The sequence below is a fragment of the Eurypyga helias genome, unplaced genomic scaffold, assembly GCF_000690775.1.
Source record: "Eurypyga helias isolate BGI_N326 unplaced genomic scaffold, ASM69077v1 scaffold16211, whole genome shotgun sequence".
Taxonomy (NCBI): domain Eukaryota; kingdom Metazoa; phylum Chordata; class Aves; order Eurypygiformes; family Eurypygidae; genus Eurypyga; species Eurypyga helias.
In genome coordinates, this window is record NW_010230359.1 from 59,255 (window position 1) to 76,948 (window position 17,694).

Below are 17,694 nucleotides of genomic sequence, written 5' to 3' on the forward strand. Positions count from 1 at the left end.
TAGCTCTCGCGGCCCCCCCCAGCCTCTGCTTTGCTAGCCAAAGCTAGGTTCCTCCATCTCTCTCGTATGACTGGCTCTCCCAGGTTTTTTATCTAGTAGCCCCTTCCCTGCTCCAGTCCAGGCTCAGTTCATCTTCCCTGGATGCAGGGGACCCAAGCGAGTGACCCCAATGGGTCCTGCTCCATCCCTGCACGATGCTACCAAGACTCTGCCATCCTGCCTGCAAACCTGCAAGGCAGCCCGCGGTCACCTGCTCATCCCATCCTCCTCCTCCACACTGCCGCTTCCCAATCGGCAAGACCTGGGCTCCTAGGAGATATCTTTGCTGTTCCTCAACACGCACATGGCTTTCCATTTCTCGCTGCATCCCACAGCTCTTCCTCCAGCCCTCAAACTCCTACAAGCCCAGGGTAGCAGCCTCCGTGCCCCCTGGGAAGGCTCGAAGCAGGAAAGCCCGTGACTCATCCCCGAGGAGCTCCGCCGGTCACCGCCAGCCGCGACGTCCCCTCAACACCACCCAGCGCCATCCCAACGCTGCTCGCTTCCCTGCCAGCCTCGCAGAGCTCCTCTTCTCCTTCCCCTCTTCTCTGCTTCATTAACACTTCCCCATAGCAAAAGCTTTACTACACAGAGCAGCTCTACACGTTTCCAGGTCTCCGATGCCAGGTTAGCCTGGCGTGACCTACCTTTGGCAAACCCATGATTCATTTTCCTCTCTTGCCTTCCAAATCTGTTCCGAAATGGCATGCAATCGAGGTCAGGCTTACAGTCCTATTCCTGCCTGCCTTACAGTTTTTTTCCCCCTCCTCCCCCCACTTTTAAATATAGGCATCGCGTTCGCTATTCTCCAGTCAGATGGTGCCTCCCCCAACTCGATGGAGCTGTTAAAAATACTTGTTACCAGACCTGCCATTACATGTGCCAGCTCCCTCCAAGAGCGGGGTGGGGGAAGCCGGGCTGATGGGCGCAATGGTCCTGGCACTTGGCTTCCACATCAGCTGCACTCACGGCTGCGTCCATCTTCCCATTACCCAGGGATAACGTAGCCTCTGCCTTTGTGCTGAGCAAAAGCCGGGGTGAAATATCCATCCGTGCCCAAATCTCCCCAGCCATCGCTTCCCCGTGCCTTGTTTCCCTCTGCAGAGGCGTGGAAGTGCTCGCCGCCCCTTGGAGCATCCCTCGTGAGGTCCGTGTCGGCGTGACTTTTGGCAGCTCCTGTAGCCCTTCCCAACTTCTTCGGCATCAAGATGTCGCTGTCTTTGCTGAGCAGTCCCTTTCCCATCCCTCTGGGGTATTGTTTGTTCTTAACATTGCTCCGTAAGGAATGGTTCATCGCCTCGGTCCACTGTGCCTTCCCATGGGGTTTTTCCCCTTTGCTGAAGGTGCCAGAAGGTCGTCGTGTGCAGAAGTGAGGGTGGACACAGGGAGTTCCATCCCCAAATTACATGAATGAGGTAACTCCTTTAGCAAAGAAATTCCTTGCTCTTGCCCCAGCCTCGCAGCAATGCTCAGCTCCCTGGAAACCTTCCCTGCTGGAAACCAGGTCCTGCCACTCACCCAAAGCCCTTTGAGAAATGAAGGAGCTGCCTGGTGGCTGATCTTTGCTGCTTCTTCCCTTCCATTTAAGACAACCACCTTCTCATTATGCACCCACCAGCCTAAACCACCACCACCCAAGTTCTCCCATGGCCACCAGACCAAGAACCACATCTGCTACCACCTCCAGGTACACCCGAGACACCAACACAACCAACAAGTGCTGCTGAAGACTGAGGAGGCAGAGCTTCCCCAAGGGACAACGCGCCCAAGACGTTCCTCATGCCAAGGCATCGGTGGAGAACCCCAGCTGAAGCGGAATCACCACACTCACATCTCGGACACAACCCATCCCGCTGCCTCCAAACTGACAAATGACACCACCAAGGTGTGGGAACAGGAGCCTCGTGGGGTAACGGAGCCGGCATGGTGGGTCCCCACCTGGCGAAGGAGCCCCCGCTTCTCAACCCCCAGCACGGGGTTATTCTTATGGCAGCTCTTGTGGTGTTTTGTTTTGGGTTTTTTTTAATGTTTTTTGTCAAAGGGCGGGAAAAGGCACAGGGAGCTGCAAAAGCAGGTCTCACTCAGGGGGCCAGAAATCTAAAGAAATCTAAATATATACCCGAGCCGAATGCAAAGCACAAGCTCACAGCCCACTCATACCCTCCCTCGGGCTGCACTCACATGGGAAACTTTAGGGTTTCTTTGCTACAGGGGAAGAAAAAAAAAAACCAAACACAAATTCAGTCTCTCCCACCTAAAAATAAACAGGGAGCATGTTCTGCCTGTGCAGGGCACCTTGAAGGGCTGCTCATTGCCCACCAGCTTGGAGAGGGGGACTGGAGCTGCGGGCACCCAACTCATACGGGGAGCAGCAGGACACAGGGACTTGATTCAGATGGCAATCCAACCCTGTTGATTCTCCGGTGTCTAGTAACAGGGCTGGGCTCCCACTGCAGGTTGTCCCTAGAGAGATGAGGAGCTTTCTGCCCCTTCCCAGCAGGACATGTGTCCTGGAGACTTCCACGACCACCTTGGCCAACATCACCAGCCCATGCTCATGCTCCATAAGCTCTCAAAATCCATCTGTGTTAGGAGAAATACTCTCTGTTTTCTGTTCGAATCCAGACCAAAATGGCACATAATTAGATTGGTGTAATATACATTAATTACTGTGACCAACTGGCCATGACGTGCTCAGGGGATATGGCAGAGTTGTACTACGGGACAGGGGGGAAATCCATGGGACCTCCAGCGGCATGTGTGGCCCCATCCTGCCCTCACTGGGGTCCACTGCCAGGGATCTTCCACCCCACGGAGAGCTCCCACTGGGACCCATGCCTTTGCCTACATTTCAGGCAGGCTTTAACGGGGTGATCAACCCGTCCCAATTGGGCAGGAGATGTCTGCCTGTCCCCACCCCAGCTGCAATCCTAGCAAGGGGATTTGAGGATGATGGGGAAAGCCAGGATCTCAGGAGGCTTTGCCCCAGGCACTGCGCCTGCCTGCCTCCCCAGGGGCTTGCTGCCTGCCGGGACATCGGGTGCTCCGGGGCCATCGGGTGAAAAACCGCCACAGCTCCCATGCGTTGCATGCCAAATCCTTGGCTTGGCAATTCCTGATGGGAACCAGGCCCCCACCATGGCTGATGCCATCCCCCCAGCATCACCTCCACAGCTCTCACCCTGACCTTCCCTGCAAACCGTGGCTAAGAAACACACTCAGGCCGGCAGGAACAGCTTCAAAATCTCCATGCCCCAGCAAAAGGGGGAAAAAAATAATTAATACAATACCTTACAGCAGCTTCCCTGGCCTAACCGGCTCCCCCCCAAAAGACCTCAACACCCGCTGCTGCTCTCCCCAGCGCAGTAACAGATCTCTTTCTTCCCTTTAATAGGGGTAATTTGATCATGAAGCATGCAGGGCCATGCTTCCCTCCCGCCTGGTATCCATCAGCGACCCCAGCACTGGACAAGATCTGAATGAAAATGCTTTGCTTTCCCAAATCAGGTTAATGAGGAAATGGGTACATTTCCTCTGCAAGGGCCGGAGCTGGCCGGCGGCGGGACCCCCGGCCCGGGGCCGGGGTCGCCGGGCAGGTTGAGCGCCTCCTGCCCCATTCCCTGCCGGCAGCGTGCCTTTTCTCGCTGGCTCTGGGGTGCAGGGGATAAGCAGGAGTCCCTGCGGAGGGGTGCACAAAGCTCAGCATTGCTTGTGTCCATGAGCGTGTTGGGAAGGAGTAGGGAAATGGGAAAAAAAAAAACCCAACCAAATATATCATTTTTTCTGTTTTCTAAATGCAAAAAAAGCATTGCTAGAAGCAATACTAAAAATCAAGTGTTTGCAAATCATTTGATGTGGGCACGAAGTCCAATTATTGCTCTGTTCTGCTCTGATCCACTGCGAAATCACACACGCTGCCAGCCCAGAGAGACAGCTCAGGACCCGTCATATGTTTCCTAGATGCAGGAACACCTCCAGCTCCGATCACGATGATCTGGGGCAACAGACCCACATGCAACCTCATTCGAGGACCCCAACTCACGCTGATACCCTCCTCAACTCCAGCCCTGATGCACAGCAGCGCACGCACCGACACAGAGGCACGGGAGCACCTTTGCAAAGCCTCAACGGCACAACTTCCAGCACCAAACCCATGAATGAAATTACAGGTTTAACAAAGATGAGCAACGGGAGAGGCCAAGCACCAAGACCCCCTGCCACCTCCCCTCCTTGAGCCTGGAGTTGTTGGGTGGTGCTGAAGCATCGGTGTTGGAGCATCGGTGCCGGAGCATCAGTGCCTCCGGCAGCCTCCCAGCTCCCCAATTCCTGTCAGGAGCGGGTCTAGGAGCAAGATTTTCCCGCGCGGGCAGGGAGGAGGGTGTGGGCAGGGAGCTTGTGACAGAACATGCCTGCAAAGCTGGGGATCCAGCAGACACAGTTTGTTTCTTGCTGTGTCATTTCAGCACACACACACACAAGAGGGAAAAGGGGGTGGGGGGGGAAAGGCAGGAACATTTGGCAAGCTGGCGAGGGTCTGGCGCAGAGCCATTTGGGGAAAGACAGTTCGTTTTCCTTAAAAGTTAGGAAGGTTTGAAACCTTCAGGGTGGCACTTGTAGTCTCCTCTCGGAAGTCTTCGCTAACTTAATCGCATTTAAAACGCTCGGCCTTGCACGTTTCAGAGGAAGAAGCGGGAAGGGGGTCTGTCCTGCGGTGCCACCAGTGCTGGGGACTTTTTGGCAGGACCCCGTCCCCCCCTTCCAGCACACGGTACACCCTGCTTCGCCTGCCCGGCCGGGAGCCGCCGGGAATAACTGCAGAGGCATTAAGATCTGTGCTTGCTACTGAGCTGCTAAGAGCACTGGGTGTTGATTAAATTTTCATACCTCCCCGACAGGATATTTTTTGTGTTGCGTTTTAATTTAAAACACACAGGAATGGACGCCCTTTTCTCTGTGCAAGAGTTCCAGCTCTAGAGCCTGGCGATATCCCAGGGCACAGAGGGCTGAAAAGCCAAGTGGTTTTCCCCTTTTCAACATCCCTCCCCACTCCTTCACTCTCCAGCCTCTCTCCCTCCTCCTCCTCTCCCCAGAGACCAGCTCCAGCCAGCACGGCTCCTTGCTGGGAGTTACCCACCACACTCCCAGCTTCACCCTCCGTAGAGCCCGGAGGAGCAGCAGGGCACGCTCAGCCCCCCACTGCGGGACCACTGCCGTACCGAGCTCTGCCAGTGCTCTGCCCATCACCGTGGTGTCAGGGCAGGTGCTGTTTTGGGGTGGTCTTTGCATCACTGCCCCTCGCTGAGGAGTCCCTACGACCCTCGGCATGTGGCCAACCCTCACCTTGGGAGCAGGGACCCCAAGGGATGGGCACCAATGTCCAAAGGAGCTGCAGTAACTCCTGGAAGCACCAGTGCCCAGGGAGGTTTTCCAGCTCAGGTCCAGGTCCAAGCAAACCCCAGCAGGAGCAAACTCCTCGCTGGGCAAGTCATTAATTCCACTGACCCCTGGCTGCCCCACGTAAAGCCAGGCACTGCCCTTGCTCTCCAAAGGGCAAGAGGAGAAACACCCAGGCCTGCACGATGCTCAGGTCCCACTCACAGTGTTCACACGGAGGTGCTTCAGGGAGAGCAGCTGAGTGCTGAGGACCCCACGGCACGACCCCGACACCCCGGTAATTTATGCCAACAAGGAATGAGCAATTTTGTACACTCACACACGAAAAAATAACTGCTTTGCAATAGATTTCTCAGCTGAGCCCCTCCAAGACCACTCATCTAGTGCAACTGGGGAACCGGGAGCGGGACCGCCAAGCCTTGCATTCATCTCTGATCCACGTGCACCAGCAAGGTGATTTAACACACCTCCCTTTCCCCAGACCCCAAATCAGGACTGCCTGAACAGCGCCTGGTTCAAAAAGGAGGGATGCTTCACCATATTCGAAACCCAGGCTGCTGCAGAAGATCTCAGGGTTGGTGTTTCATGGTCAAAACCCGCCCAAGCCAACTTTTGGAAACCCGGCCCCGCACCCAGCAGCACGAAACCCCAACCTCTGCACGTGGCGAGATCCACTTCATCCCCTTTGGATGTGCCCACAGCTGCTGCCTATCGGTAGGTATTTTGGAAGCCATCATGGCCTTGATTCTCTTTCCTCCAGTAAATTCTCTCCTCCTGCAAAAGCACCCAGAAGGCTCCCAGCACTCAGCCTTGGCATCTCCGAGGGCTCCCTGTAGTTTTTTGCCCTCCTGCTTCCCTCTAGTCCCAGTCCTTTGTGCCACAAGAGGCCTTCTGGGTTTACAGCAAGCAACTGCAGCCAGCTAGCTCCCATTAGGCCTTGCCATGCATTTTTAATTAGCAGCGCGGCTGCTCTTCCAGCGCTGCTTTAATGCTTGTGCCTCGGAGGGAAATGCTTTTACCCATCGCTGCTAACAGCCACGGCCATGTGCAAGGTCTAGTTGGGTCTTTGCACAACCTGCCTACGGCTTGGTTACTGCTGCCATGCAGGCACTCCTGCCTGTCCAGAGGTTGCTCTGACACTCAGGAATTTATTGAGGCCACAGCATTAATATCAGGAGTCCAATCTGACAGCCAGATCCATGGCTGTGGGTCTCCGACGTGGCTGTGCTGCAGTTGTGAAGCGCTTGGAGCCTCTCCCAGCTTGAGGAGAGGGTGCCTAGGACCACAGCTGGACATATGCTCGTGCTTGTACCTGCAACCACAGCAACCACGTCCAACTGCAACCGCTTGCAGCTCCCGGTGGCCTCAGTCCGCGGGAGCAGCGCTACCAGGAGGTGCAGGCAGCCCTGGCTCTCCTGCCTGCATCCATCCACGTTTGCATCGCTCCCGCAAGCTGTAAGAAGCAACTTTCTCCGTGCACTTGTGTTTTCGTTTGTCCTGGACTAACCAATTCCCAGAGGTTGTGGTCCTCATGCCACGTGGCTGGTTTTACTGGCTCCGGTAGCTCCAGAGGGCACAGAGCAATGCTCTGCGCAAGGGACCCGTCCAGAGCAGGCAGGGCTGACCCCTTTACCCAAAGACCCTACCAGACAAGCCCACGGCCCCAGCACGTGCTTCCCATGGGTGTTTTCCTTCCCATCTCAGCGTGAGGGGAAGAGGAGAGTGGCAGCTTCTGCCAAGCCAGGCTCCTCCTCGCTACCTGCAAGCACAGCAGCTGAGTGCTTCCAAATGAGAAAAGCACATAAACAATCCCAGTGAATAAATACAGCCCCTGGAGTTGGTGTTTCAGAGGAAGATTTCAAACTCCTTTACTGTTTGCTCTCGGGGACCAGGGGATCCAGGCTGAGCATCCAAAGCCACCAGCACCAGCGAATGCCTGTGCCATGCCCAGCCAAACCCAGTGCTCAGCACCCCCTGGCATGGCCCTACCACCCCCAGACCCCAGCATCACCGTTTAATGACAAAACTACAACCCAACCCCTGACCCATGACGGCACAGTGGCAGAGGTGGAGAAGTAGGACAACGAGTCTCTTTGCCAGCATTATTTTTCCCTCTGGTCCCTACAGAAATCAGGTTTGGTCTGTAGCCAGCCCAGGACACCTGCTCCAGGATAAGAATAAAATCAAAATATCCCTTAGCCCTTGTTTTGGACTGCAGAGACAGCTAAAGGAGCCACAAAGCTAAAACTCCTTTCTAAAAGAAATTGAAGTCTTACAGGCTCCCAGGGATGGGAGCTGGAAAAGCCATAACACCCCACAGAATAAGGCTTTTTCATATTTTTTTTAACCTATATTGTGATTTCTACCTAGGAAGAGACGCAAGCAAGGCTGATGGAAGACAAGGCAAAAGGCAAGCACACCCATGAAACGACACATGTGGAAAGTACCACAGGGCTGATTAGCTTTTCATGAAGCTATCTACAAATTCCGGGAGCCACGCTTCTAGACCCAGTAAAATTGTGGAAAAATGGATCTTGAAATCACGATACAGTTCCACAAGGGAATTGTAGAGCGAGCGGTTTCCTTGAGAAACAGCTAAAGTGGTTTTTCTTCCCATCTCCCTCTCCTCTGCAAGGCTGCGGTGTTAACCTGCAAGGACTCAGCCTCCCATCGCTTTACCCTGGTAGGAAAGCAGAGAGCCTCCTGCTGATCCCCAAAAACCTGGAGCAAGGTCCATGCTGGTTGGTAGTGGGAGCCTGCTCTGGTTTGCTGTTCCGAGAGATGAAGGTGGTGGCAAAAGCATCCCAGTGGTTTTCCACCCATGCCCAGCCCTCCTCTAGCATCCCCTCACGTGTGTGCCTCATTTTTCTAATTAAAAAAGAAAGGCAGAAGCTAATTTTCTGCCCTCAAGTAGCAAAAGGACTGAGCACCCACAGCCTTTGCTAGAGGCACCCTGCAAGACAGCCCGTGTCCCCGGGGAGGGCGCAGCCCGACAGTGCTGGGAACAGTGTCCATCCCTCGCCGCCTCCCAGAGTGAATCATCAGCATTTTACCCCATCAAGTCCCAAATCCTCATTCAATTAAAAGCCAAGGAAGGTCCCAAATCCTTTCCATTATAGGTAAGTGATATCTGGTTCTTTGCGGAGGAGCGGGAAAGGGAGGCACCCGATGGCCCCAGCCCTCAGGGACAGCATGACAGAGAGTGTCTGTTTGGTGTTGCAACTGGTGCCAGGTAGATTATTTGGATAACGGGGCCCAAGTATCCCAGAGAGCCCCCAGTTTGGCAGCTATGGTGGTAACCAGGGCATCCCGCAGGGTAGGTGCTGCAGAGCATGGTTTTCAGCGCTCCCAGCAGCATCTCCCATCCTTATCCTCCAGTAAGATCCAGATAATGGATCAGCAAATCCCAGACACCGAATGCATCAGCTCCAGCCTTCCCAGCAAGGACATCCCAAACGGCAGGAGACCAGACTTTCTTGGGAACCTCCGATACAAACCCTCAGGGTCGATCAGACCGTAAGTTAAAAAAGGGGGCTGAGGACGGGGGAGCTTCGCTGCCGATGGCTGCAAGCGCCGAAGGACAGGGAGAGGGGGACGTGAGGAGCGCCGACGGAAGCAGTCCCTGGCTTTTGCAGAGAAACAGCCACTAACACAAGAAACAAGGTGCAGGGCAGGTTGCTGGCACCGGGGACGGGCAGTGCTGGGCATGCACGGGCTGCCCTGCTGCAGCGTGAGCGGGCAGCAGCTGCCCAGCCACGTTAAAGGCAGGAAAAAACACCTTTCCTCCGATATTTAATTATGCCTGGGTAATAAGCCCTCTAGTCAACCACTGATACACCAGAAGCAGCCAAGAAATGGTCTTTTTTTTTGGTCTGAACACCCAGGTGGTTTCATCCTTCCCAATTTCCCCGCCCGAAGCGGCAGGATCCTGACACCGTCGTCTCCTTTTGGAAATGGAAAACGGAATGCTCAAGGTAAGGTCAAACCCCTGCCAGGAACTCTCCCCTTTTTACCCCAGCCAGGGTATTATGGTGCCTCTACCACGCACGCCATCCTACACCCCCAGAAGGACCCTGGGATAGACCGAGTGGGAGGGGGACCCCAACGCTGCCTTCACCTGGGGTTAAAAACCAGCCTTTCTGCTCAAGACAAAGTAACTACTGAAGCATGTCTCCCCATCACAAGCCATCCAATTTGCCTCCTGCAGAGCAATGCCACTTCGCAAATCTCCAGGCATTACAGGAACCATGGAATAAAACCATTCCCAGTGCAATGACACCGAAATTAGGGCTGAAATTAGGCTGGGAACAGAACTAGCACGGTTGCTTCTAGCCCATAAACGAAAATGTACGTATACAGCCAATTGCCCACAAAGATATTGCACTTTGTGATCACCTGTAGCATTTTTTCCTGCTCCCAGCTTTGCCCCCACGTTATTCCCTAAGCGCTGCAAAGCACAGGAACCTGGCCCAGCCATTCCCTGCTCCATCAGCGCCAACAGATGTTTGCAGCACGAACACCACACGTCCCAGCTCCCTGTAGGACACCGAAATGCTGTCCCTGCACCGGGGAGGGGTCTGAGCCCAGCCCTGGGGCTTCCCGACCCACCGCAGGGATGCAGGCACATCCATCTGCAGGGAAAGCAGATGCAGAGTGCCCAGAAATCACGTCCACCCTTACAGGGCTGCTCTGGGGAGCACAGGAGGAGGAGGAGGAGGGAAGTAAGGATGCATCTCCGTCCCCCAGGGTCAGGTCTCAAGCAGGAGGCTTGCTGCAGCTCGTGCACACGAGGTTTTGCTCTCTGCAACGGGTTGCACAACCAGCCCAGAGATGGGGGCCAAGACCTTGTCCCAGAGACAGGTAACACGCTCCTCTCTTCCCCATCTCCTGCCCAAACTAGAAGAACTTGACCCCATCTCCATCACAAAGGAAATTGCAGGATCTCACATGTTTCCAGCACACAGAAATACCGTCTCCAGCTCCCCATCTCCACCCCCAGCCACCCAAAGAGACCCCAAAGCAGCGCTACTCACATTGTACAGGACTGTGGTCCACCCTTCCATGGTGATGCACTGGAAGACGGTCAACACAGCAAAGAGGATGTTGTCGAACTGCGTGATCCCGTCGTTGGGACCGATCCACTCCCGGCATTCGTAACCTGAGGGGCAACCCTGCACCCCACATGGATGGGGGGGGTCCAGCTCCTCTAGTTCACCTGCGAGCACACAGCAGAGAGGCAAAGGAAGCAGAGATAAGAGAGAGGCAGGGGACAAGCAAGGGAGGATGCAGATAGGTTTGGGGTAGAGCAGGGGACCCAGCTGGGATTAGCCCCGGCTGCATGCAAGCTGCTCCCTAAGAAACTGGGACATCTGGAACCCAACCAGCCAATGCCTGAAGCATGTGAAGCAAAATTCAGGATCTTCTCAGCCCTGGACTTCCTACAATGGCACCACACACTCGTTCCAGCTGTCTTCCACCCAGGGGATGCAAAGAGGGTGCAAAGCCCTTCTCCCCACCTGAATTGTTTGTGTAGCAGGCTCGGTGCAGCTTCCCGCTGTAGAACTCCAGGCCGATGATGGCAAACATGAGGATAGCGAAAAAGAGCAGCAAGCCGATCTGGAGGAGAGGCACCATGGCCTTCATGATGGATTTCAGCACAATCTGTAAGCCTGGAAAGGGAAGAGCACGGCTCAGGACAGTGATGCACGTCCATCCCACCCAGGAGCTGAGGACCACAGAGGAAAGCACCATCCTGCGGCTCAAGGAGGGCTGGTTTCTGGCTCTGCCTTGCTGTGGGACACTCACCGAGTCCCCTCTCTAATGTCCCACCTGTCCCACGCTGGTGGGACGCAGACCATGCAGCCCCGTCCCCCTCGCTGCCCCCACGGCACGGATCCAGCACACCACCCAGGGAGGACCGGCACCAGTAGCAGCCTAGTTACTTTATTTATCCCCGTGCCGGCAGATGAAATCTTGCAAAAAGAACCTAAAAATCTCCCTCCCTCAGTCCTGAAAGGATCCACCCACTGCCTTCTGGCCGGGGAAGCGGAGCTGCCGGCGGGGCGCCGCAAGACCACGCGACCGGGGAGGGTGCGCTGCCGGCGGCCCCAGGCAAGCCACTGAGCCCAGCCTTGTGCCAGTACAGAGCGGGCTGGATGGGGGGAAATGCTACCCGGGGACACCAAACGCTGCCATCCTCAGGATTCCCACTACACGGGGAGGTTTGTTCCCCTTTTCCCTGGTCGCATCCTACATCTCCGAGGTGGCACGAGGACTCCTCTCTACTCTGAAGGACATCAAGGATGGATGCGGACACCTCGGGAGGAGAACCAGGAGCATCCAACTTACTAGGAATGCCTGAGACGAGCTTCAGAGGTCTGAGCACGCGCACGGCCCGCAGCGTCCGCAAGTCCACGTGGGTGTTGAAGTGTGTCCCAGCAGTGGCGAGGATGCTGCAGGCGGAGAAGGAGAGATCAGAGTTATCCCGGGCAGACCCCTCAGCCACACGTGCCAGCGAGCCACAGTGGATGCTGGCACCCAAGCTCACGGGCCACTCTGGGCAGCCAAAGCCACCTAGGGGCCACCCAGCCTTGGCAGCCCCCCACTGATGCCCCCCGGGTGGCTGGGGACAGCCCCACGCCGCAGTGCTGGCCGTCACCCATGCCGTGCAACTGCGCTCCGGGGTCTCAGTGCTGCTGACACCGTGCTCATCCCTCCTGCACAGGTTTAAACTCCTTTCCAAGGAAGAGGCACACGGAGCAGAGACGGTGCCCCAAAAATGGGTGTTGCTCCTCCGATGGTCACCCACACTCCCCTGGCAGCACCTCCAGCCATCAGCCGCTCCGGCTTTTTCCACACATGGAGTTTCCATGGAGCCCACCTCTGGGATTGCCGATAAGGGGCTGAGAACCTCACACGCATTCAAAAATCTATAGTAATGAAAGTTTGATGACCTTGGAAGGCAACCGGCAGGCGCGGGAAGGACTCCAGAGGTTTTCCTTTAAAACACAAAGCTTTTTTTCCAAGCCCATCTCTGGAAAACAAACTGGGGCAGAAGGGAGCTGGTGCACACCGAGTCCAGCAGTGGAAATACTCGGGGCACCTGTACTAGGGGGGATGGGGGTGGTGCAGCTCAGCGATGCCAGCAGAGCCGCGGGAGCACAGACGGAGATGCTGGAGCTTGTGGCCTCCTCATCCCTTCAGGATCAGTCCCCAGGGAGAAGGAGGAGGAAAGGGATGGGAGAGCAAGGGAGCGGGACAGAGGGAGGCAGCAACCTCAGGGCTGTTTGCAGCAATCCAAAAACTGAGGGAAATTGGGTCATTGTTCCACTAATTCATCTAATTACAGGCCAGAGCAGCTCTCTGGCGTGCTGAGCAATTAGCGCTCTTTCTCTTCCCCTCTCCCCGAGGTACAGCAGGTACCAACCTGTCCCTCCAGAAAGGCAGCTGGGTTTCCTAGGATACCCCGGCAGCAGAAACACTCTCACATCAGCAAACCAGGTTGTTTCAACTCCTTATCCCAGACCCTTCTTCCTCGGCACAAGGAAAGCTCGGTCCCAGAAGCTGCCCGGATGCATCGCTGGTGACTCCCCGTGTATCTGCTTATCCCAGACATACACAGGGACCTTCTGCCCTTGATGACACTTGCCCGTTCCCCCGTCCCACTTTGGCACCTTCCCCCAGCCCATCACCAGCCCCCACTACCCACGGGGCTGATGGGAGAGCAGAAAAGGGACTTAATTAAGCCAGGAGCACCCAGAGGCTGGGGAGAGCTGCGTTGTTAAATGGGTTGTAAGATCAAAATCAATAAGTATGATAAAGCACGGCCACTCGGCAGCATGTGGGAGAGCGGAGAGCACGGGCACTTACATCCCTTTCACACAACCGGCCACCGAGGAGGGTAACCCAGCGCTCCCCAAAACGCCGCTGCAGAGGACACGTGGCACCCAACACCATGCCGGAGACCCTGAGACCCTCCTTCAGCTTCTGCTCCTCACACCCCAACGCCTGGTGTTCGATCAGCCTCCCAAACGGGCAAGAGAAGGGGATTTGCAGCCCGTGCGCTGACTCCAGCCGGGACTGAGCATCTCCAGGGATGCTCTCGGGCTGGACGCAGGCTCCAGCCCTTCTCCTGCGGGTTCGCTGATGCCAGCACAGCTGGAAGGCTCCCGGCAGCAGAATGGGATCGACAGCTCTCTCCTACCACCACGGAGCAGCATCAGCCATGGTCCTCCGCAGCCGAGCAGAGGGATGGAGGTGGAGCTGTCACCGCTCCCAGCCCCACCGGCCATCTCCTCCCCGGAGCAGGACCATGGCGCTGGTCCAGCGCAGCGGCGGGGAGCAGAGCGCCCCGGCTGCAAAGTCCTCCGCTAACCCAGATTTGTTTGAAGGGCTCGGGAGCCGTCGCGCCGAGCCTCCAGGCAAGGTTCAGGCGATTCCAGGGCACTACTTCCCAGCGCTCCAGTTTAGCTGCTAAGAATGGGACTCCTCTGTGGCAAGGTGACATGCTCCTTGTCCTCGCTGGGGGACAAGGGACATCACGACCTCTTTTGGAAGGGGGTTTGGACAGGTCACCAGGGTGAGGTGGTTGCACTGCAGACCTGTCTCCCGACAGACAACAGAAAAATGACCCGCAGCTACAAAAGAGATGCCTGAGCATCCTTCTGCGGGCGCAGCCGCAGCTCCTGGCAACGGCAGGGGCGGATGCACTGGGAGCACACGCTGCTGGAGGCGCTGCCAGCAAACTCATCCACCCCAGCGCCTCTGAGCAGGGTCTGAGCAGCCCCGGACCACCTTCAGACTAATTGAGACAACTGGAAAAAGCCAAGCAAGCTTCCAGGCAGGCAAGGATGGCTTCCATCTGCTTTTCCCAAGTCCTTCAGGGGCTCTAAATAACGGACACCAGCTCTCCCTGACAGCCAGGCTTCGCTAGTACACCCAGACCCCACCACCACCTTACCACTGATAGTAAGCACAACGCTCAAAACACACCTCCCTGCTTTGGACTTCAGCATCTTACCTGTTAATTGCTTATTAACCCTGTAAGCATGTCTTTTTTAAGCTGTTCTTTTTGCAGAGAGCCACCCATACCGCTCAGCACGCCCCAATTCTGATCTACTTATTGACATGCGTTGGGTTTCGTGTAGGTGCTCGGGCTGCAGAGACGGCACTCGGGCTGTGACAGACCCTTCTGCCGACGCGGGGCGGCAGCTCCAATATCTGTAGAACAATTTAAACCCTTCTCAAACACTCACAATATCCACGTCTGATGTGCTAATAATTATTCTTTATTTTTAGGCAAGGACCCAAACTAAAATTACATCTCACCATCCAAGTTATTTGAAAAAGCTGCCAGATTGGGCTATAAAAATCCCAATGATCTCATGCTTTTCATCATATGTACTGGAGAAAAAAAAAAAGTGGAAAAAAAAAAAGTGAAGGCGTTTTTATAGGTCATCCAGGCAAAGGGGTTAGTTTTACTTCTTTGGAGGAAAGAGGGAAGAGACTTCAGGTGGAGGAAAGAGCAGAGAGGAGCTATTGGAAGAATGCAAATGAGAGAGGAGGCAGGATGGGAAATATATGCTAATCCCCAACGTCTAATTGAATAGTGAGCAATCACCAGCAGACAAAAAAAAACACGCTTTCGGGGGGTGTGGGGAAAAAAATCCCATGCTTTGTGTTTGCAACCCTGATGATTGTTTTATTGTATTTATTTACAGGCTGGGGAGCGCAGGGCGAGCTCTGCAGGCTCTGGGGCTGGCTGCGGAGCGATGCTCAGTCCTCGGCACCGCTCCAGCTCGCAGCAGCTGAGCAAAGCGCACGCCCTCGCCTCCAGCTGAAGACCCACACCCATGGATTTCTATTCCCAAGAGGGGGCAAAAATAAAAAAAAAAGCCAAACCACCAAGAATAATCACATTTTGAATGACTCCCTGCTCTCTGGGACTTAGCAGAATAAGCCATGAATGATGCTTGATGACCCTGCCCACACAAAGCCCTTTTACTAGCGCGGAGCCAGCGCCGAATTCGGGCACTATCACCCACGACAGCACCCACCGTGTCCCCGCTGCCCGTGCCGGGGGCTGCGCATCGCACCCATCCCCATCATCCCCATGAAGCCCCATCCCCACCAGCCACCCTGAAGCCTCAGCCCTTGGGGACAGCACACGCAGCTCGGGGCATGCCAGGCTTCGCACCAGGGACCCCAAGCAAAGGCTGAACCCCCAGATCATCAGCTCGACCCTCGATTCATCCTCCCAAACTGAGCATCCCTCAACCAATTCCATGAGGGATGGCCGCAAAGGCGCGTGCAGACAAGCCGTCCCAGCAAAGGGCAGCTCTGGGGTGTGCTGGGTGGAGGGAGGGATTGGAGGAGACAGACTCATCTCAGCTCAAAATCTGGGGCAGGGAGGGTGCTGGCTGGCTGGCTGACGCGCAAATTAATATTTATAATTAAGTGGAAAGGTCCCTGAAGGCTTGCACTGCCACCCGACTCTACGAGGGAGACTACTTCATAATTAATACACTGGTCAAACGGCTCACAGAAAATAAGTTTCATGATGAATTTACCCCATTCTTGCTCTTTTCTGCTGGTGAAGCCACCCCTCCCCTCTCTGCAGACAGCAGCATGAGCAGCAGGATGTACTCCAGGCTCACGGGTCCAAACCCGGCTCGAGGAGGGCCAGTGGGATGGGGTCACCACCCTGAGGATGCCCAGGCAGAGCACAGTGATCCTGCTTTGGGGGTGCCAAGAGACATGGACACCAGGTCAAAGTCCTGCCCTCAGCACAGTTCAGAGCAACCTCGAAGCCTCCACCGTCTTCGCTTTCTCTTTCTAGGTTTCGGGGCCATGACACAAGTGGATTGCACTGCTGCAAAGCTCCTGATCCATCTTTCCCTGCAGCTTCCAGAGCCCTGAACTGAGCACCAACAGCTCCTCGCGAGATGTGACGACGGCAAATGACAAAAATCTGCTGTCGCCAGCCTTTGATTTGGGGTTGAAGTGATCCCCCAAGGCCACCTTTTCTTGGAGAGGTCCCCAGGATTCAGGGCATGAGGGAGCATCCCCTCTGCACCCCGGTAGCTGGCCAAAACCCCACAACTCCCTCCCACCTCCTGCCCCATCTCTCAGAGGATGCAAGATTTGGCAGGGGGAGGAGATGCCAGGGAAACTGCACAACTGGGATGTGGTGGAAATCCAAAGTCAATGCCAGGAGGCTGGGGAGTCGGCTTTTCAAGGAGAAATACAGCAGAGGCCACTGTGAACCAGCTGAACTCATGCCAATGGAGATGTCCGAAACCCCAGGGATATTCACTCAAGCCTGGGTGAGACCACCTTCCCACGTGAGGGTGTGGTGGAAAACAACCTTTTCCCTTCCCTCAAGCCAGGCTTTTATCCCACAACTCCGGAGCGAGGTCCATGGCAGCACAAAGAAATGGCACGTGGGGACCTTGTGGCTTGGCCCAAGGCTTCACCTCTGGGAGGACGAGTGCTTCACCCCTGACCGGGGACTCTGCAAGGGTGTCGGGGCCGTGGGAGGAGCCTCTGGGGACCCCACGAGATGGAGGGGTGCCTGAGAGGGGAGGTGATGCCCCCAGGGACCAGCAGTCACGTGTGAGGGACTGACTCACGGCTGCGGGAAACCAACGAAGAGGGAAGAGATGGGAAGGATGGGGCAAAGCACGTGAGCAGCACGGATGCCTGCCTCCCCCAAAGCCAGAGCCATGGGTCTGCCTGCCCAGGAGACCCCCCACCACCACCAGCACAAAGCCTTTTCCCACATCACCCACACCGTCCCCTCACCGGGCTGGGAAAACAGTGCTGCCCTTTGTACGAGGTGCCGATGTCAGGCACGTCCCGTCGCCGTGGCATATGGCACATGAATCATTCACAGAGCTGGGGAATTAATTATTCATCCAAACGAAAAGACCAAACACTTTACTAATTGTCCTGGAAGGAAAGAGCTGGGAAGGGGGTAGGAGATGGGACAGGCATCAGGTTGGAGACCTCATGAAAGGACAAGGAGGGAAGTGGAGAAGTGTTGTCTGATGTGACCACAGCATTTGCTCTGCTTTTGGACTTGGGATTGTCTCTTTACTGGTTTATCCTACAGGATAACACTCCTTGCAACATTACAGGCTCTGGCAGAATAATCCTGTTGGGATGCAGCACTCGTGCCTGTTCTCCGACCCTCATATCCACTCCCCCAAACTTCCCTGCCTGGAGGTGTCCTGTCTTCCCTCAGTTAGGAAAACTCAGGGG

The 17,694-nt window shown here is 55.6% G+C and overlaps 1 protein-coding gene across 1 annotated transcript in view; it reads right to left on the reverse strand.

The window, feature by feature from the left end:
• The window catches only part of LOC104516403 (voltage-dependent R-type calcium channel subunit alpha-1E-like), a gene marked incomplete at both ends in the record, with an annotated part of 81,547 nt that overhangs the window by 59,247 nt on the left and 4,606 nt on the right, over positions 1 to 17,694 (reverse strand). Inside the window, 3 exon segments of the mRNA XM_010160712.1 lie at positions 10,467 to 10,648; positions 10,950 to 11,102; positions 11,782 to 11,885. Of these exon segments, the coding sequence (XP_010159014.1) occupies positions 10,467 to 10,648; positions 10,950 to 11,102; positions 11,782 to 11,885 (439 nt within the window).